Source organism: Fundulus heteroclitus, chromosome 12 (assembly GCF_011125445.2).
Source record: "Fundulus heteroclitus isolate FHET01 chromosome 12, MU-UCD_Fhet_4.1, whole genome shotgun sequence".
NCBI classification, from domain to species: domain Eukaryota; kingdom Metazoa; phylum Chordata; class Actinopteri; order Cyprinodontiformes; family Fundulidae; genus Fundulus; species Fundulus heteroclitus.
This window is the reverse complement of record NC_046372.1, coordinates 18,361,780-18,384,126: the sequence shown is the minus strand read 5'-3', so window position 1 is coordinate 18,384,126 and position 22,347 is coordinate 18,361,780. Positions and strand designations below refer to the sequence as shown.

The 22,347-nt window shown below is 37.5% G+C and overlaps 1 protein-coding gene across 1 annotated transcript in view; it reads right to left on the bottom strand.

Annotated features, from left to right (window-relative positions):
* Positions 1 to 1,715: 1,715 nt before the first annotated feature.
* The window catches only part of srrm4 (serine/arginine repetitive matrix 4), a 94,808-nt gene continuing 74,176 nt past the window's right edge, over positions 1,716 to 22,347 (bottom strand). The window contains exons 3-13 of the mRNA XM_036144121.1: positions 19,175 to 19,258; positions 17,894 to 17,974; positions 17,789 to 17,815; positions 17,464 to 17,514; positions 15,162 to 15,245; positions 14,079 to 14,241; positions 8,497 to 8,822; positions 5,938 to 6,126; positions 5,729 to 5,830; positions 5,462 to 5,617; positions 1,716 to 2,578 (exon numbers count right to left, since the gene is read on the bottom strand). Of these exons, the coding sequence (XP_036000014.1) occupies positions 2,326 to 2,578; positions 5,462 to 5,617; positions 5,729 to 5,830; positions 5,938 to 6,126; positions 8,497 to 8,822; positions 14,079 to 14,241; positions 15,162 to 15,245; positions 17,464 to 17,514; positions 17,789 to 17,815; positions 17,894 to 17,974; positions 19,175 to 19,258 (1,516 nt within the window). The 3' untranslated portion in view covers positions 1,716 to 2,325. The remainder of the gene's footprint in view (positions 2,579 to 5,461; positions 5,618 to 5,728; positions 5,831 to 5,937; positions 6,127 to 8,496; positions 8,823 to 14,078; positions 14,242 to 15,161; positions 15,246 to 17,463; positions 17,515 to 17,788; positions 17,816 to 17,893; positions 17,975 to 19,174; positions 19,259 to 22,347) is intronic.

Below are 22,347 nucleotides of genomic sequence, written 5' to 3'. Positions count from 1 at the left end.
ACCCCAAAACTTTATTTTATCAGGAATGTCACCTTTGAGATTATAACAATGTCTTTTTTTCAAGGGAGACCTGCAAAATAAGTTTTTCTGTTTTTTAATTAGTTTGCATGGCTGGACATCTTTTTGTAGCCTTTGTATGGTGGCAAAACCTTCAAATATTTTACAGAAAATATGCACTAACAGCACCGTATACAAAAAAACGATCACTACTAAAAAGAACAGAGCGGCAATAAATATCAAACAAGTTATAAATATGTATGCTGATGCACAATTTAAAATTTGGGTGGCAGGTTTGGCTCCAGTATTTAATAAATATTCAAGTAATTAATGAATCCATAATTTCCTTCAGCTGAAATAATCATTTTACCTGAAAAATAAAAATGAGAGAATTATTTATTCAGCAAGGTATAAGCACAGGTAAAAAAAAAAAAAAAAAAATAGAGAGCACAGTAGAGATGATCCAATGTTTCGAACCTTTTTTGAATGTTTTGAAATACTTGCATTAACAAAATCAAGTGTCCTAAAGATTTTTACTGAGCAAATCATTCTTTAAAATTTTATTTTTTCAAAGAAGGTTTTGTTTGACTCAGGATTTGCTTTGTAAATGGGTTCAAATACATACCAAATGTTCTAAATTAGTTAAGCTAATTTGATCTCATTCCACCTCATTTAAGATGAACTTTAGATCTCTAACTTGGATCTACAGTGAACCAGAATTCACCGAATCGTTCTGATGCTTTTGAACCATTTCATTTGTCATTTTGTTTCCTTTGGGTGTACACAGTTCCTTAGCTTCTTCTTATCTTTATTTTACTTAGTAGTTAAGTTTCACTGGCCTTGTAGAGAGGATTTGTTGATTGAAATATAATGGTTATTTCAGATAAACAGCATTCAATAGTAATGTTCTCTGGATGTTCATTTAGTTCTGTTGATAAATTTGTATGCTAAAAGAGAAGATGTCACTCCTTTATTCCATATGCAGAGTTTTCTGTTAAAAGAACGTCAGTGCTCAAATCATACTTTCAACTATTGTCCTAATATGATGTTTTTGGGCTGAAATTCACCCGGACAATAACTAAAAGACTGAGAGTTATTCCTTATACATTAAAAAACTTAAACAGTACGTAATGGCACAACAACGTTTAACTGTAAAAACAATCTCTCTCTGCTGACATTGCTTCTCTGGAGCAGTTAAACATCCCACAGTCTTCCACTGCCTTCCTGAAACCCATACACAATCATCATAAGAGCAGAAATTAACATTGTTTATTAATATGGTGCCAGTTTTACTTATTGGGCCGATACCGATATGTCCAAAGACAATGACCAAGATCAGCCAATGCCAATTAAGGCCGTTATATTGTGTATCCCTAAATTTCTCTACTTTGTTTGGGTCTATGCCAACTGCTAATCCCAATGAAATACATTCATGCTTCAGGTTGTAATGTGACAAAAACTGAAAAGGGTCAAGAGGTAGGAATACTTTGGCAAGACGATGTACAGTGACTCACTATGAGCAGTTAATGGAAACACCTTCTTCAGCGTCACGGAAACGCTGCGTTGAATTCTCGCTGTTGTATCCTGGACATACATTTTAAATTGTTTTCCACTTGATCAGAGAAAAAAAAAATGAAAGTGACATTTAAGATGACAGGCAGTTTGCTTGCCGTCAGGCCACCTACGCCGAGGAAACATTTTTTTTACTTTTTTTTTTCTTCTCCTGTTTGTGAAGTGCTGAGATCAGAGCTGAAAGCCTTTTCCTGATTCCTGATAACGATCCCTGTGAAGCCGTTTGCGGAGGCACGGATCAAACGGCTTAAATGTTACCCCCCGTCCTTCATCTCGTGGTGTAAAATCGGGGTCGCGCGCACCTAATGCAGAACAGTTCCTGCCTGGTGCCCTGCTAAACATCAGGGCATCCACTGTATGTGTGTTTATTGTAAGTGAAGTCCAAAATGGGACACAAGTCATTTCAGTGCTTCTTGGGCTTGGTTTTAAACCAAACGTTTCCCTCCCTGTGAATAATAGGTTGATTCTGGGCACTGAGATGATCCGAGATGGATCATTTAACGAGAAGAGGGCAAACTCTTACCTCTGTTGGATATTTTGTTCAACAGAGATGCTAGTTTGATACAAGAGGGGGATGTGCTGGAACAAAAAAAAAACCCAAAGGGAAATTTTGCGTCCCATGGTCTTTGTTAGTTGACAGAACAGGAATGTTTCAATGACAGATGGACTCGAAGCACTGCCGGGCCATTTTTAACAGCCTCTGTCCCGGCTAGAGATACAGATGCAGTTCCCGTCTCCCAAACAGAGCAACGTTTTTTAACGCCTGGTTTTCCTTCGCTTCTTCAAAGAGACGCGACTCCGGCTGCGACTGTGGGACCCGAAGATGGAGTTCCACGACGAGCTCCTGCTGTAGCTCCTGTAAGAAGAGTAGCTGCGGCTGCGGCTGGCGCTGTGGCTGCGGCTGCGGCTGCGGCTTCGCGTGAACAGGCTGCTCCACGATGACACGCTGGTGGAGCGGTTGCTGGAGGAAGGGCTGGGTCGGAAGTAAGGGATGGGTCGCTTCCTGGCACTGTGGAGATTTGGAGAGAGAAAAAAAAAAGAAAATGGAGTAGCAACAAAGTTTTTTAGTAGGGATGGGAATTGAAAACCGGTTCCTGTTCGGAACCGGTTCCGTGTGTTCCAATTCCGTGGCACCGGTTGGCAGCTGGCTTAACGATCCTCTTTTCGATTCCGTCGTGCTGCGACTCTGAGCAGCGCAACGGTAGCAAGTTACGCAAGTTACGTAAGTTACGTCACTTTTTTTACGCAAGTTACGCAGGTTATGTCACTTTTTTTACGCACACGGCATTCAGTAAGCAAGTACAGGGTGACCAGGCGGAAAAAAAAAATGTCGCCCCATCGGATAAAGAGGTCTAAAGTTTGGCTTTATTTTAAGGAAGAGAAGGATGGCAACGAGGCGCTTTTCAGTCATTGCAAAGTGACAATCAAATACATCCAACAGGCAGAAACACCTGCACACACAACATGGCATACATTTTAACGAACGCCGTGTTTTTGATTCTTACCGGACAGAAGCTAAAGTTACGACCAGCATGGAAGGCAACTCTGGTGGTAAGTAGATAGTTTTACATCACTAGTTGTGCTTAATGTGGTTCCTAGTAAATCATATGCCATTTCTGGAAATAAACCAATTTCCTACCTCTCTTTGGGGTTATTAAGGGAGTGTGCCTTTCCCGTTAATCCAGCCCTTCATTGGTAGCATGTTTAATTAGAACTACTGGTAGCTGGAATTCTTACATGATTCCAGCTATTGCAGTGGATGTAACGAAACATGCTACGAAGTTGCTCCACAGTTCAGGAAGCGAGAGAAAGGTGACGCTTGTTTATTTAAATCAGGGGGAGATGAGTTTATTTCCCAAAATTGTACAGTAATGCTTTTTCATTAAACTGATGCCTTCTCTGTTAGATTTAGATGACTCAGGTTATCTAAAGTGAGATTAATAAGCAACTGTCACAAGAAACTTACATTTTCTTATATTCAAAACAACTCATCTACTGTATTTAAGTTTGTTCTTATATTCCTTTTTTTATTTAAACAAATATAAATGTTACTCCAGTTGCACATTTGCTGTGGACATCTTGTTAGTTTGTAAGGTCGTGTGATAGTTAAGTAAACAAAGTTGATGCTCATCATCAAACTGTTTGTTCTCCTTTTTCCCCCAAATTGGAATCGAAAGAGAATCGAAAAGGAATCGAATCGTTTCACAGAATCGATAAGGGAATCGGAATCGTGAAAATCTTTTCAATTCCCAACCCTATGTTTTAGCACAATAAATCTGCAAAAAATATATTTTTTTATGTATAATTATGGTAAATGTTGTTTATTCTATCAGTTAAAAAAGACAGGATAAAAGAAGTCAGGGTTTTCAAAAGCCTTTTAGGTTTAAACGTGTTCTTAAGAGTCGGTTTTAGATCACGCGGATCAGAAGGAGAGTCACAATTTTGACAAAAACCTAATGACTTGATAGCTTTAGCAGCATTTTTATAGTTGTTATCTCTATGAATGCATTAGGCTTTTACAGTGTTGTGGAAGAATGTTGGCCCAATCTAGTTTATACATTCAGAACAATGAGGTTTGCATACATTAATTTGCGGCCTTTTCAGGAGCTGCTGGACTTTAATTGGGCTATTAAAACACTGATTATTTTGTTCCTAAGCCATTTGCTCATAGATTATTGTTTTATTTAAGATCATTTTCCTTTTGACATTCTAGTTTGGGCCAAGCTCCAGATGTTACTTTGGCATACAGAGGACTTCATGGTTATGTGCAATGACCCAAGTCCTCTGGCTTCTAAACAGCCTTAAATCATCAAACCCCTTTTTTGCTGGCGTGCTGTTTGTTCGTCACACCCGGTGCTGTGTAATATAAATAATTTCTACTGTAGTCTTTAATGTCCAAAGAACACTGCTCAAGTTTAGTACTTAATTAAAAAGCAAACGTAAACCCGAGTATTGCTGTTGAAGTTTATTTAGAGAGAGAAAGTTTTTTTCCCCCCCTGGTAAACCTTCCAAGTAAACCACACTTGTTCAGATATTAACCGTGCAGTAATTAACTTTCCTATTTAACATGTTTAAATGAGGTCTTTAGACTCTAAATTAGAGCTTTTGATTTTAATTTTTTTTCTCTAAGCATTGCACAGCTTGATATCCAGAGGAATTTAATGGGATGTTAATTTTCCACTTTTGCAGAATTGTTTACGCCATAGGATGGTGAGACTGAATTGATTAGAAATATTTGAACCCTTACCAGACTGCTTTGCTAAGCTTAATGCTGCTGTCTTATGGTTTTGGCATTGCCTTAAGAAAACCTTGGGACCAAACAGCCAAAACTTCAGAATCACATAATAGAGTGTATGTGATTAAGCTACTTTGTCTCTTAAATCAAAAGCAGTCATAGTGGGCCCAGTTTTAATCCAACGATTAAAATAGATGGTAATAATTTGCTGTAGCTGAAAGTTTAGTCTTAATCATACAGTCGAATAGCTTTTAACTTAAGTGTATTTGTTTTGTTACTTTTTATTTTTCCTAAAGGTAAATCTGTATCCAAAAATATAAAGCCACTCTGTTCAATAATGTAACTTTATTAATAATTAAAACATAATTTGACTTCAGGCTACTGAAGACAAATTATAGTGCGATTTATAAGAAACTTACAAAAAACATCCATTTAAAACTAAAAGTTATGTTAGATTTGCCCTTTTTCTCAACCATCTAGCTGTTTGACCTCTTTAGGGAGTGCAATCGACTATTCCCTCATCTACATATAATGTCAGCACTGGCATAAACACGAAACGTGTCCATCTGAGTCCTTACACGGTAAAACCATCAGTGTTTGCTGGCAATAAAAGACGTCCAATGAAAACGGAGAAAGGCGGGCTGAGATAAGCTTTACCTTGTGATGCGCCGCGCCTCCAGGTGGCTGGGAGAGTCTCTCCTCCTCTTCCTCATTGGCGAGTAGGATTTGCGTCTGCGACTCTTCCCACTAACTTTATGCGTGTGCTTCAGATCTGTCTCTCTGGAGCTAGACTGTCGCTTTCTGTCTCGTAGTCTGGGGAAGCAGATTTCGACAGTGTGAAGACTTAATTACCAGAAACGTCAGTGTACGTTCGTCTCTCTAAAAGGAGAGATCAGGAGCTGGAAAGAATTTAGGAAACTCCACCTGTCAGCACTGTGTTTGGAGTAGCTCCCTCTGGAGCTCAGGCTGAGCAAGCTGCTCCTTCGCCTCACGTCTGACGAGTTACTCAGAGAACGAGAGTATGAGCTGCAGCAAGATGAGCAAATACTGAAGATATTATCCTGATTTGAATTATTAGATATGTTAGATATTTCCTGAAATGCACCATGTGATGGACGTAATGGATGAAGTACCTGCAAGAAGACAGTGAGGCGCTTCGCGAATAGCGCCCAGAGTGCCTGGAGCTCCCCGAGGATCTGCTCCTGCTGGTGGAGGAGAGCGTTTTCAGCCGTCTCCGAGAAGACCTGCTCCTCCTTTGTGAACATCTGCCTGCCTTCGGCCATCTTGCAACGTCTTCCTCACACCCAGAGTTTGTCTGCCCACTTTAAAGAAAACATAAAACATAAAAAAAAAATGTTCAAGGGTTTTGAGTGATACATATTTCAAGTGATAGTTCACAGTTTTTTTTTTTTTTAAATAAAGTTCTGTTAAAAAGTTGTGAGAAGTCTTACCTGCACCTTGAGGTCTACAGCAAGTGAACAACTTCAAACTAAAATATGTGATTATTTATTATGTGAACATTAATGAGCCTTTAAACTATTGTCAGTTTGCATCAGAGGTTATTTTTTTTATATGTAGAAGGTGGAGATAGGAGGCAGTGCACCACCAATGATCTTCCTGTGGTAAACATGTAAAATGTTTCCAGTGTATATTAGAGGAATCAGGTGGCATAAAAAGTAAAGGTATTTTGCTGCTAAAGTAAACATGATTTTATTTTATGTATTTATTTTACCTCACCTTACTTTTCTATCAGGCAGTTACTCTGGACCCAATGGTCTTGTTCCATTCTCAGTGTGTGTTTCACACAGGAGGGTTATTAGTGGCGCACAGCCTCTTACATTCAATTCCCATGAAAGGAATGACTGTCCTTTTAACAAAATAGTAGATCAATGCAAATTGACTACAGTTTACAGGCTTATTAAATATTGCTTACAAAATCAACCGTGACATTTTTAGGACCGAAGTTGTTCTAGGACGGCACCAATTAATCCAAATTAATTTCAAAAGTAGACCACAAGAGAGTTTTTTTTACAGCCCAATTGCCTTTTAACAGAACATCACTTAAAAACAATTGTGAGATATTTGTTAGCACTGCCTAACACAGCCCATATTTAGAAATTACTTTTCTGAACAGAAAGTACACAGTTATAGAAAATGCACTCCTAAGTTCCAGTTAGGAACAAAAACAATATCTGATAGGTTCAGGTGAAGAACATTTCACCTGAAGAACATTTCCAGGATTAAAGGAATAATGTCTCAGCAGGATCTCAGACAACTAATCCATGCATTTAACTTTAGTTTAATCGATTAGTGCAACAAGGTTTTTACAGGTCTGCCTAAAAAGTGGATCAGACAGCTGCAGCTGATCCAGAACGCTGCTGCTTGTGTCCTCACTAAGACTAAGAAAGTAGAGAACATCACCCCAGTTCTAAAGTCCTTACACTGAAAAAAATGCTTGGGATCTACTTAATTCAATAGTGGACATTGATTGTGACAAACCTCTTGCTTTCGCAGCAGCCAATCATGTTAATTTAAGATGATATGGGCACTTCAGCACAACTTCCCTCCAAAAGTACTTAATTACCTAAAACAGTGGGGCGGGGTTTTAAGTAACAGAGAACTTCACTGATTTGATCCTGCATCCTGTAGCTTACTAAAGGTGTCTGCCCTCCATGTGAGCTATCGCATAAGTATTAGTGCCAAAGTCATCTTTGGACTTGTGTAAAATGTATTTCTCCTGAAATAATCTGCTTATATTAAGGCTAATATGTTAAGTTAATTGTAGGAGTGAGGAGAATACGCTTGTGTGCAGCAAGCTCACAACTCACGGGAACCAACAGCGCGATCAGGGTAGCAGATTATTTCAGGAAAATGAATTTCTCCTATAGCATTAATTTATTATGTAATACCTACACAACTTTATTAAATTCTCTAAGTACAAGAAAGAATAATGTTGAATCAACACGATATGCTTAGTTAGATCCAACAAATTATTTATTTATTTTTGTCTTTAGTCATAGTATCTACACAGTATTATTACATTCTCTTTAAGACATGAAACAATAGTGTTAAAGCAAATAAAGATGAACCAACAGATGCCCGGTTTCATTTTATTTTTTATTTCAGTGCACACTGGCTCCCTGTGTCTCAGAATAGACTTTAAAATCCTTCTGTTAGTCTATAAATCCCTGAATTAGCACCTAAATACATCACAGACTCGTTATCAGTGCATCAACCCTCCAGACCACTCAGGTCTTCTGGCTCAGGTCTACCCTGCAGAACCAGAACCAGAACAGAACGTGGAGAAGCAGCATTTAGTTCTTATGCTCCACTCTGGAACAAACTCCCAGAACATGTTAAAAAGTGCTGAAACACTGATTTCCTTTAAGTCAAGGTTAAAACCCTATTTGTTTAGAGTTGCCTTTAAATGTCAATGTTCAGTTCAAACTGTTGTAGTTCACTGAAACTTCATTAGATTAACTTTATAGTCCAACATCTTGACCTGCTGCTACGATACACATAAACCTGCCTTGCCTTGTAACTTTTTGAAAATAACCTTTGATTTCTGAGAAAGTGCAGCCCACTGAACATTTCTAATGACGGAAGTCGCAACATGTTTTCCAGCGACGTTTGGAGGCCGCCATTCAGACCGACAACAACCCCCCCCCCCGCCCCCCCAACAAAACGTTCACCTCTTGCTGTTTCCACTGAAGAGGGCCGCAGAGAAGCCGTCTTCCCTGTATGGTTTGCACGAGGAGGCGTAGCTTGTCACGGAGTTCCCTGAATCCGAGCCGTTATCTCTGTCAGCAAAGCGTTGCTTCTCAGGAGGTGAGGCGAGACGCTGACAACAGCTCCTCTGGTTCTCAGCGACACTCGCCCGAGAGACACAGGTTTTGCTCGACGGCGGGGAAGATGTGTCGTTGCCAGAGTCGTAGTCACGCGGACCTTCGGGGTGACTTGGGAAATCCTGAGCTCCATTCCCGTTTAAAAGCTTGCTTCCAGGCTTTGCCGGCAAAATCTGCAAACAGACAAAAAGACTACAGCTTAAAATCCAACTTGCACTGAACAGAACCTGCTACCTGCTTTGATTTACTCTGAATACATTAGTACAAAAGGCACATAATGCATTGAAAAAACACAGTTGAGATTTCTTTTTTTTTTTCTCTTTCTTTTTTTTGTTCTCGGGACAAAAAGCTTGGAAATAGAGAGACATCATGCAAATTGAAAGCATGCGATTAACCTTGAAAGAAAGTCTGAACCCAACTAAAGTCAGAAATCAACAAGGAAACAGTTTTTAAAGTGGGGTCTGCGCTAAAACAGTTATATGAACGGAAACGAAAAAAGGAAAAAGAGCAGAAGAGAAGAAAAAAATAACGAATCTATGTGTGAAAAGATCTACCAGCTCTAACTCCAGTGAAGAGGAAAACAGAGTAAACAATAACCCCATTGAAAAGCCTCATGTTTAAAAAACATCGAACAAACATCACAAAAATGGGTTTTATGCAGAAATGAAAAGGATTGCAGACTTAGATAGATCCCATCAGTCTAACTAAGAAAGTCCTCAGAATAGCACAGATGATTGTTTTTTCTCCCTCCTGTAAGAACACATTTTCAGCCTGCACCGACCTACAAGTAAATCCCTGAATCTGCAGATAGCAGCGACTTACCAATCAAGATTTCCTCCTTAAGTAGGTAAGGTGTAAAAAAAAAAGGGAAGAGCGGGCAACGTAAGTGCATCATTAGAGTCGTAAATTGCATTAAAAAAAAAAGACAATAACCCTCTCTTCAAACTCAGAGCCAGTTAGACTTATATTTTCACATTGTCTTGGTGTTTTCCGGGGGATGGGTATACAGTGCCCTCCGTGCTTGCTTGCACGCCTCATAAAGACATGTAAAAAGCCTGAAATCAATTCACCTTTTCTTCCCGTAGCATAATCTCCCACTGAATAATTTAGAAAAAACAACCTTTCATTGGAAAATGCTTAACCTGCAGAGCAAAAACACACGTTATCTGCTTTAAAAATGCTACAATACTTGTTGACCTTGCTGTTAATACTTCTATAATCTTCTTTTGAAAAGAAGCAATTGGTATTCTCCTATTACACATTAAAGGGTTGAAGCATACACAAAGAGGGATGTGTGAAAATCCTTTTTATTTCACAACCTCTACAGGTCATCCAGAGTCCTGGGTCCTTTCTTATGCTCTTTTTTTTGCTAACTCCTCTGGTTTTCAATAGAGCTGAGGTCTGAGGACCGGGGCAGCCAGGCCAGAGTTTATTACTCTCTAGAAAACCATTTCTGTTCATTTGACCATTCTGCATGTTCTGCGTGTTTATCCTGCTGCTCAAATGATGATCAATTTTCAGTTCATTGGTAAAATCCATTAGATATGTTTATTAAAATATCCACACAACCATGCCTTCTAAAAGGTTTCCAAGATTCTGTAAGAAAGAGTGGCCGGCATCGTGACAAATCCTGTGCTCTACCTAACAGTGTGGAGTATTTGTCGCCATAAAGCTACTTGTTGGTCTCATCTGAACTAAGCAACTCCACATCTTCACATTTGTAGAGCCATTTTCAGGGCAGGCCCCCCAAACTGTCAATTAGCATGTAGCATCTAATCAAGTTCTGTAACAGTAAGCTTTGAGGATTTGTTTTTTTTTATCTGCATTACCTCACTGCATAGTGGCAACTAAGCTCAGGTCCTGGTGCAGCAATGTTTATCACATGCTAGGCTGTTTTAATTACCGCTCTGGCTGTAGATATGGCCAAGTTCAGGCCAGGATTGTTGTCACCATTTCCTGATCAATATGCATCTGCCTTGCTAGTATGGCATGTTCTCTTATCTTTCCCATTTTTGATAAGACATTAATAGAAATAGGCCTCTTTGTCACATTTATATCCTAGAGAAACAGGAAGCTAACGGAAAGATCCTTATAAATATTTTGTCACTGTAATCAACCCCAAAGAGGAAAGTACTGAATAAAACTATGTTTGAGTTTCATTTATTTAAAAAGGATGTCAGGGGTGCCAATAATTAGGCAGCTGATGATTGAAATACAGTTTTCAGTCTGAAATCATGTTTCTGCCATAGAAGATTTAACTAATTTAAGGGTCTTTACACATGGAGTAAGTGGTACAGCTTCTGTTTTCTTTTTCTTAAATGCAAAATAAATACAAGTGCAAGTAGATGATGCAAAAAAAAAAAAAAAGTTTCCTAAGCCCTTTTCTGCAGAAGGTTTTTGCAGTCATCAGTCTGCACAGCAACCACAAGGGACACATAAACAAATCTTCTACCATCCTTGTTAAGAGTCACATTTTCACACAAGCTGTTCACACTTGGGGCTAAAAGGTTTCACACATTTTAAATAAACACATTCTTCTATTTCACCTCTACATAAATCAACATGGCTGCCATCAAGAGTTTTGAACATCCCTGACTTCGCTTTTCTTTTTGTTTCAGATGTCAAGTTGAAAATAAATCTCAATTTCTATACTGTTGAATCAAACATATTTTTTTAAATTATACACTTTTTTTTTTACCCGCTCACAGAGGCATCATAACTAAATCCAAACAACACAGCGTGTTCCTGTACAGTCTGGCTAAACATCAGTATGGAAAGTCCTTCTTACAAACTAGAAAATCAGCGTTGGCATGACTGGACAAATGAATTAATTTAGTGAATTTCAATTAAAACCATTTGGTGTGTAATTTAAACAGCCATTTTTTCAATTAGCATAACTTAGTGATTACTGGGGAGAAATTAAAGATGTTTCATGCTCCACCAAGTAAGAGACAATTGGTTTAAGGACATAGCTGTAACTCTTAAAAACATTGAGGAAAAACTCCACATGAAGCAGCAGCTCAGTTTAATACGAGCTTCAGGTAGCTTATTAATTTTATAAGCAGTTAAACTGAGCAAGTGGAAAAAAAATGGGACTAAAGGAGGCCTAGATCAATATTAATTATTTTTATTTTTAATTAAATCCTTATTGTTTCAATCAAAATTACTAAAATAATATTAAAGAATACCTAATGTGAGGAAAGGTAAATGCTTATTATCTGCTAAATCCCAGATGTTCATTGAGTTTTAATACATTTTATGCACTGCAGTACGATCTTCCCTGCCTGAAGGTCAATGTGTGAGTAAGGCTTGATTTAAAAAAAGATAGAAATTATCATAGGTGCAAGTAAACAGTTTATTACTGCACTTAGCACTGGCTTTCATATTTGCAGCAGCCATATTGGATTTTGAGGATGGGGTTGGTTGGAATCCTTTGGCTTTTTACGGCACAATTCTAGCTTTAGGGGATTTTGACTTTACCATATGAGAACACAAGAATTTCCAACTTTTGAATATAAATGGAGAACATCACTAGCGGCACAATTGGATTAAACTTGCTTTTTAAGCACTGCCTGCAGTGTTACTTGTAAGGAGTGCTTATTAAAATAAATCCAGCTAGCATTTAGAAATCAAGCCTTAATTGATATAACTCTGGCCTACAGCACCCGTTTAAGATCTGAAAGGTAGGCCCGCCTTGTGAAGTAGATTTGCAACAAACAGTCATAGAAAAACTGCATCTATACCCAAGACTGCCATTTTTAAGTTTTCTACTTGCAGGGATAAGGAGCCAATAGACTTGTGATTTTGGGCTGATCCACTGTAATCCGCAGCAGAAATGAAGAATACATCAGAAGAAGAATTAAATATGTGCTATAAGAAATTGACTTATTGATAAATCACCGAGACAACTTTGTAGAAAAAGACAAAATAAAAGGATTTTTATACTGGTTTTTTTCTCCATGTTTTTGTTCTACCAGTTAAGAATCGACTGAGCCTCCAGTCATGGTTTAGCATTAAAACCACTTTGGTGGCAATCAAATCTAGGAGGCATGGATTCACATTCTTTTCCAGCATCAAGCATTTGACAAGATACTGCATAAAACAAATTGGGTTTAAAAAGGTTGGAGAATTAGGTGGTCCTATTTTCAGTTTACAGTATTGTCTGAAGGCATTCAAACCATTTTCTAAGAACCCAAACAATTGTGCAGATGTTTCATCTGTTACTGAAACTTTCTTTGCTCTTTGGACCAAACTGACCATAACAATTAATTATTTCTGCTGTGAAGGAATCTACTTTACTGCCTAGAGGCTCTATTCTCAATTACATTATGAATATATTTATATGAAAAAATATCTGGACAAAACATGCTACATAATATACTTGTTCATTGCAAAGACTAATAATAAGATGATTTAAACGTGGGCTTATTAGCCAAGACATCAAAGATTTTAATCAGTCTGTTGAAACACTGTCTGCACCAGCTGTTCTGGTTTTTACATTTATTGCATATTTCTCGGTACATTAACAATGTTTTTAGATTTATACATATTCAGCGGGGTTTATAATGCATTTTAGTTCTGTTAAATCTTTATGTGCCAACAAGCTGCCGTGAAATCCACTCATAATGCCTGAAATGCTGCTGGCACGTCACCATTTCGTACATTAGTTAACATAAAGCACATCATATTATCCTTTGCACCACTCTGGATTCACACTTTCACACCTAAAATAGCTTCGCATGATTGCAGCGTAGATATGGAGATTTAAAGCCACTTTGACAAAATGGATTTGCTTTGAGACACAAGTTTGAACATATATCGTGAAAAATAAAAAAATAAACACTTGTTTATAATAAAAATAAGCTCAGATTTTCTCTTTAAAAATCATTTAGTTCCTCAGAGCACAGCCGTCCAGCACAGAATCCATATTGAAGATCAAGGATGTTTTATAGGAACCAAAATTAACAATTAATTGAAGAAGGGGTATGAAATATTAGTTTTACTTCTTCATACTCCTTTTCAGACAACTTACATTAATCAACAATCAATACTGACATGTTTATTTAGAGGGAAATTTTGTTTATCTCATTTCTATTTATGTTCAATGATTTAAATGATTTGGTACAAAGATTTCATTTAATGTTTACCAATTACTTTTTATGTGGTACTTGGTTGTTTGTTTGAAGTATTTCTGAAATGTATTTATTTATTTATTATTATTATTTGTTAAATTCTGAAATGTATTTATTTCTGAAATGTATTTATTTATTTATTATTATTTGTTATTATTATTATTTGTCAAATTTGTTAATTGTCTGAAATAAATTCCTTTCAAATAATTAAGTTGAAACCATAAACTTGACCTGGTCAGAGCAGAGAAACTGATTTGAACCCGTGGCGGTGTTGTAAAACTTGTCAACTGTACTTACGGTGCCTGCTGAGAGGACGGAGCGATATTTAGGAGCCGTTTTACACACAGATTTTGTCGTACGTCTCCACTTTGTTTCCGCGGGGTTCAGTGCTGCTCGGGTTTCCTCTCCAGCCGCTCTCATCTCCCTGAATGCCTGATGAACCACAGACTTCTGTCGGTGTCTGCGAGGAAATCTTTCGGTTAGTTCATTTTACAACGCAGAATTATGTAAGCACTTCCTTTGCTGACAAGCATATTTGATGCCAGTAAGGCATCTAAATGTAATTGCTGTTCAATCAGAAGATGAATGTGCACAAATAGTTTCCAGTGATTAATCACCAAAGAAGAAGAAGAACAAGAATGCAATTAGATGCATTTGCATTTTTTTAATAATTTAAATTAATTAAAACATACTGTCCTTGTTTGGACATAAAAACAGAAAATGTTAATATATAGATGGATATTGCTGGTTATCATAAAACAGTGTTCATTTGCTGATTATCAGATCCTGAGCTGCATTATTCACCACTGGTGTCAGAGCATTTTTTTCAAGCCACACCCTGGCTCACCATTTTTTTTTTATATTTATGGACATCTGACCTTTTTTTAATTAAATACTGTTCGAGTCCTGCCTTCTTCACCATCATTTTCTCCTTCGCACCTCATAAGAAATAGGCCTTCCTGTTTGAAGTTTGCCTGCTGTGGCCCTTCTTATGTACAATGTACATCAGCATTAAACCGTGGTCAAAAATAATTAATTACCACCTTTATCCAGCAAATCCACCAGGAATTACTCAAATGTAATTGGGGAAAAAAATGCCAGATCACAGTACCCCTTTCATATCATCAAACCCCCCAATATTTCACTCTATTTCATCCTGAGTGCATTGATCTAAGGAGTGAATTTGGGGCCATTTCCTGTGAGGCTGTGATAAGGGTTGGTTATACCAGAGGTGGAGGAAGTCACCTCTCCCTTATCAGTTATTGCCGCAGTGAGACCAAGACGCCTCATGCTGATAAGGAAAAGTGTGTGTGTGTGTGTGTGTGTGTGGGGGGGGGGGGGGGGGTGGCATGGGTCGAAGGGAGGAAAGACGGCCACTACCTTTTCCCTGTAAAGGATCGGCAGGAGGAAGTGTCCGACTCAGACCTCCTGTAGCGCCGCCTCCGGCGCGAGTGAGTCCGTGAACTGGTGCAGAGCAAAGAAGAAAGGACAGAGGAAGAAACGGGCTGAGAGTTGAAAGTTAAATACTGACGGGAGCTAAAGTGAAGATGGATCTATTAAAACGAGCAGCTATTTTTGTGCCATTTTGTCATGTTACAATAACAAACAGTGAAGTACATGGACAATTATACATATATTTTTTAAATCACTTCATGACAAACAAAAATTTGAAAAGTGTGACTTGTACGGGTATTCAGCCCTCTATACTTTGATACCCAGAAAAGAATTTGAGTTCAACCAGGTGCCTGCAATCTTTGTAAAGAAAAACAAGCCTGAGAGAGGCTGCAAGACTTGACACCGTGGTGGAGCGACACAATAACCCTAAAGATTTAACCTGAGCAACAATCAAAGGATTCAGATCAGAATCAGAGTCAGCTTTAATCCATGATCTATCTATCTATCTATCTATCTATCTATCTATCTATCTATCTATCTATCTATCTATCTATCTATCTATATATATATATATATATATATATATATATATATATATATATATATACATATATATATATATATATATATATATATATATATATATATATATATACACACACACATACAGACTTTTGTTTTGTTTTGTTTTGTTTTTTACGGAAAGAATTCAATCCAGCATGGTTAGATTGGTGCAACAATCAGTCTCTGTGTTAGGACTATCTCTGGTCCTGAGAAAGCAGAGGAGCCAGACGTGATCCACAGCAGACACAGTCCTTATGTGCATGGTGAAGGCAAGCAGTGTGAGGGATGTTCTCCGGAAGTCTACCATCATCTCCGCTGTCTTGAGCGGGATAAGCCCCAGGTGCTGCTGACTACACCTATGGACCAGCTAATCCATCTCATGTCATTGTGCTGGATCAGACGACAGTGGTGTCATCTGCAGACTTCAAAAGCTATACAAATGGAGGTGCAGCCATTTAGATGAGCGGATATTTATGTTAGAATGGCTTAGTGAAGATCTTCGAGCTGTTTCACAAAGAATACCAGGTAAGGATTAGATATGCAAAACTGGTAGAGAGAAATACCATAAAAGAGCTGCTGCTGCTACTGCAGTGGATGGTGGATGTATAAATTGTAGCCGATAGGTGTAAACTCGCACCAAATGACTGAATGCACCACAAACGGCCAAATGCGCTGAAACAGAAACATGACGCAGTCATAGAAAATATAATGATGTAAAATATAATGCAAACTCCAAATCACACAAGCAAAAAACAAAACAAAAGCAACAGAAAATCACTGCAAAAGAAAAATTCTACAATTGTCAAACACAACAGCAAGAAACAAAAACTTTCCCAAAAAAACGAAACAAAAATAAAAAACAGATGTGTGCCAACTACCAAGTGGAGTCAACTACATAGCCATAAGGGACCAAGACCTCAATAAAGACATTTACATGATCCCCAGAAAACAAGTTGAAGGAGAGAAAGAAAAAATAGGTTTTCATTAATTTCCTTTTTTTTAAATGGCCATAATCATTTGTAATGAAGCCTAGGCGGAAATTCAACTGAAGTAACTGAATTACTTACATTCATCCAATCAGAGACTCATCCGCCTCCGAAGCCCAATCAGCATCCAGAGTTCATCTTAAAAGGTCTTCAAATCCACGTCTCAGCCTGCTACCCAGCCAAAGGCAAGCAGTGGTTGTGCAATGTCTGATTTGGACTCAGATGATCCTGATTCAACCCACCTCCATCCCTTTCTCCACCATCGTAGCTAAGCTCTATCCGGCTTTCCTATGGTGCTCCTTCAACCTTCAGGTTGAAGGAGCACCATCAACCTGATGGTGCTCCTTCAATGGCACAAGTCTCCTTCAGGACTTGTGCCATTTTTATTTTGTTTCTGCTTGTTGTGATTGTAGCATTTTTATTTTGCAGCATTTTTTTCTATCGCATTTGTTTGTGTGTGTTTTGGAGTTTGCATCATTCATATGTTCGCAGTGCGTTTTGCCTTTTGTGCCGCAGTTAGCTGTATGTGGAACATTCAGCCTTTTGTTGCATGTTTGCACCTGTCAGCCACCTTATACGACACCTCGGGGGGGCTGAATACAAATGCATGCAACACTTTTCAGATTTTTGTATGTAAAAAAAAAAAAAAAAACAGTCAGAAGCCATAAATGTGTCGGTCTATTATCTAAATGGGGGGTTTGGTGTACATGATTCTGATGCAACTATTTCATACTGACCTTTTTTTGTGCTTGCGTTCATCCTTCCTCTTACGTTTTAAACTTGAAGAGCTAGAGGGATAAAGGAAAGCAGAATGAGCCGGAGGTATTTAAGACCGACAAAGCCTTCACAGGCAGCCTGCCTTCTTGCTGATACACTAAGAATCAGGCTTTAAGGTGAAAATCCAGTAATCCTTCGTCATGCATGCAATTGTTACACGACCACATTAAAAACGGCAAGGTATTCAAAGTGACAACTGTCTTTGATGTCTAGATAAATAAAACACGTATAATAATAATAATAATAATAATAATAATAATAATAAGTAGATATATTTTAATATACCTGTGTTTGGACTTCTTGGAGGTATACCTGGAATGTAAGATAATTTGGGTCACTTTTCTAATGTAATTCCATGTCTGCTATGCTGTAATAATAAAGGAGAACTACCTATGTCGCTTGCTTTTCTTGGAGCTCTTCTTCTTCTTCTTTTTCTTCTTCCTCAGTGGTGACAGACTGTGTGAAGGTGACCTAAAGGGAAAAATGGAAAGGTAAGCAAGTATGCTTAGACTTCGTGGCTAAGCTGAATTAAATTCAGTTCACCTTAAGTATGTTTGACCATCAATATTTTATTTCAGCTACCTTACAGCGAAGTAAGATTTGTGTCCAGTAGAATCTAGATCAGTTCAATAGCAATCCATTTTAAACAGGTGCAATTTCAAGGCAGTTTAATCCCATATATTAAATATAGTCCAAGTCAATGGTAAAGTAAACCAATGTAAATCTAAATTATTTCCATTTAATTCAATTAAGTTCCCACCATATTCATCCCTAACAGATGCATCTAATTTCCATTTCCATGTTCTTTTAAACTCAATTTAGTCAATTACAGTCCAGTTTGACTAATTGCTTTAAAATTCAGTCCAAAGTTTTAAAGATATGGGCGGTCCAATATTTGAAGCAATATTTAAAGTAATTTAATTAACTGTTTTGTGGTCCATACAAAAAAATAATATTAATAACGTAAATCACAATCCAGTTCCATTATATTACTTAATTCCAAATGCATAATCTATTGAATGCTGATTCGATCAAATTTATTACAGCACATGCTCATTAGTACAAGTCATTGTTGTTAATTAAAACAGTTTATTCAAAGTATGTTAGTTCAGTTCAAACCAACATAAATCCAACAGAAAATTTCCACGGTCTTCTTTAAAGGCAATAACTGAATTAAATTCTGCCACATTACTTTAAAGTGCTTACACTTTATTTCAATACATATCATCCTGGCACAATCTAAAAAGGTAAAATCAAAATAAATCTAATTATACATCAGGTTTTGTTAAAAGAAAGCACTGTTCCGTGTTGGCAAATTTTAACCGAATTCCATTTAACTAATTAAAAAAAGATGTGTTTCATTTTAAAATGACTCAAGATAATTCCTTCAATTTGGTTCAGTGGTTACTTATTATTGTCAAAATCAGTCCAATGTGTTCAAAGTAATTACAGTTTAATTTCAAGATAGTTACAACCCAATTCTATTGCACTCATTTGGAATATGGTTAATTGGAAATTCATTTAAATTCAAAGCATACCATAAATGCGTGGGTTTCGTGTGATGTGTTGCATGCAGTACTTTCTTTGTATTCTGTTTATTTCTATGCGTCCATTTCAACCAGTGAAGCACTTTCACATTGACTAAAGTATTGGCAAACTTTGAGAACTCACCTTCTTCTTTTTCTCTTTCGCTCAGACTTTCTCTTCTTCTTCTTCCCTTTTGCCCGAGGGGAGAGGACACCATCAAAGAAGGGGCTGTGGGCACAGACAGAGCAAAAGGAGTCCTCTAGTCACTCGTGACAGGATAGATGTTGTTCAGCACCAAAACCTCAGCAGAAACTTTTAGTGTAGAAGATTTTACTTAAAATGTTAAATGACAACATCCAGTAGAAAAAACAAACAAACCCTTACTGTCGCATGGACACAAATAAAAATAAATCACACCAATAATACTTCACTTGGGGATATCTTATGCATCAATACCAAAAGGACTTTTTTCGTTTTTACAGAGATTTATTCAGCTATGTTTTTTTTATAGGACGAAGTCAAACTCTGAAACACTTTTTTGTACAACTGAAAATTTGACAAGCCACCCAGGTCACAAATCTTTCTTAAAAAAATTAACACATTTACAGTTGAAACCAGACATTCACACTTACTGTATAAAAAGACACTTAATCTCTCTGACATTAGATCAGACAAAATTCCTCCTGTAGTTGGTAAGTTATAAGGACCAAATTTAGTTTTCTTACTAACAACAGGAATAATGAAATGCATATTTTTAAGACAATTTTAATTGCTGTCTTCAAATTAAAAAGATTACAGTACATATATTAAGATTATTATACCTTTTAAACATTTATAAAGCTCAAATGATGCTGCCATGGCTTTGTAATAGGTCAGTTCACATTTAGGTTAAATACCTCTGTGGTATTAGAAGGGTTCTTCTTCCTATGGTTTGTACTGTGCTTTTAGGGTTCAGAACAAAACAAGAAAACCTTGAAAAGATGCTGGCTGAAGTTTGTAAGAGTGTCAGAGAAACTGACATCTACATGGACTGAAAGACCAATCAGGGAGGAAGAAGTCACTACTAAAAAAACAAACAAACAGCAACTTAATAAGTCTGATTGCAGTTTGCAAATGCAGTCAGGGACAAATATCTTTTTTTTTGGAGAGAAGCTCTGTGAAAGAAGATGAAACTATAATAGAGGTCTTTGGTAATAATGGCCATTATTACATTCAGATGAGGAAAGGGGAACCTTGCTATCCTGACACCACTATCCCACCTGTGACACAAGGGAAGCTGAATCATTTTGTGGGATGTTTTGCTGCAGGATTGACCGGTGCAATTCACAAAATAGATGTTATCTTATGTGCAGAGCAATATTTAAAGATATTAAAGCAGCATCTCATGACATCAGCCAGGATGTTAAAGACTGGGCAGAAACGGGTACTTCAAATGGACAAAAAAAAGTATTGCATCAAGTTAGTTAGTTGCCAAAGGACAACAAAATGAATGTTTTGTAACAGCTATCATAAAGCCCTGATTTCAGAACCATAGAACATTTGTGGGCAGAGTTCTGTCAGGAGAAACAGGCCAAAATTGTAGCAAAGTATTGTGAGAAGCTTATGGAAAGGAAACTCAAAACCTTTGAACCAACTATGCCCACTTAATCCTCACAGCGTTGGGGGAAAGGCTGGTGCCAGTTTCCAATAGTTAATGGGTGAGAGGCAGGGTACACACTGGTCAGATCTCCGCTCCGTCAGAGGGCAAAACAGAAATACAAATCATGCACACAGTCAAACCAGAGGGCCATTGATCTCTGGTTTCCTTCTTGTGGACAGATTAATTACTTTCCAGACCTTCTTCTGTCTAAAAAATAGTCATCTGAGAAAGGAGATGAAGGACTTCAAAAGCACCAAAGGCTCACTGAGTGGTCATTTCAAAGACAAGGGCAACGGCAGTTTGTGACTGAGCAAGAAAGGTGACAGAAATGGAAATAAATGGAGATAATATCAAAATGAGAAAATGTGATGGTTTTATAAGAATTCAGATTTGATTTTCCGTTACTGGCTCTGATGAAATCAAAACTATAAAATAAGTAAATAGATCAAAACCTTTTCAAAAAGAAAATGGATTCCTATTTTTGCCCATGGGATAATGTGAAAATACACATGGTTTCCAATCTCATGACAAGAAAAATTTATCTAAATTTGTATTTTTGCTACTTTTGTCATTCTGCTAAAACTGGCATTATATGTTATATCTGTATTTAAAAACATTAACTGGTCCTTTATCATTTTTATTCTGAGTTATTTAGAGCCTTTGTGAAATCTCCAAAGACTTGGGGCTCTGCAGCAGAAGGCTGCAGACCCCTGATCTAGCCTCTATAACCTACTTCTGGATGCCACACCCTTCTTCAGCCGACGAGTTTCTGCAGCTAGCCAGATCCCATCGGCCACAGCCGTTTATGGTTGCTTCATTTAAACATTTTTTGTCTTAATTTTAAATTCTTTAAACGATCCTGAGCATTAAGCGACAAAAAATGTAAACAATGCACTCCAAAAAAAAATAGAAATAAATGTTGAGTGGTCTTTCATGAAAACAACGAGATCCTGCATGTGAAATCAACAACAAATATTTTTATCATAGTTATTTCACATCACAGTTTTAATCTAGCAAAGAACAGGTCCAAAGACCTTCAGAAAATGTGTTTGAAAACTCCCATTCCTGATGATTCAAGTGTAATGCTGCTCTTTATTAGCAATCTGAAAGAGAAAAAGGCCACTGTGCTTTATAAATAAAGAATATGGTATCATTCCAGTTTAAAACAGGAGTGTTGCAATGTGTAACATCCTGTACTTATTACTTATAAATGCAACCAATAAGCTCTGGAGACTTTGTGCCAGTTTTGCTGGATCCACAGGAGTGTCCTGTAGTAATAAATGGCCCTGCTTGGCATTGTTGGCAGTTTAGGAGCATTAGGACCTGGAATGCATTAGAGCTGATTAGACTTACCAAGCCCAAGTACCCTCTCCTGATAATGAGAACGCTTTGTCACTCATTAACACTTTGACCATTCGGGTCTTGCAGTGAGAGGGCATTTGCATTTCATCTGGCCAGCAGAAACCATTTCTTTTGATGAGACAGAGGGAACGAGAGAGCAGTCACTTTCCAGCTACACAGGGAATGCAATTTAGTGCAACAATTGTGAATGAAAATGGGGATTTGAGGACATCTATTGAGAACATACTTAAAGCTGAAATTGCCAAAAGAAGGTTTGATTTTTTTCCCCATTTGATCTGATTTTTTTTAAATGCCTTTATATATACAGTAAACTACA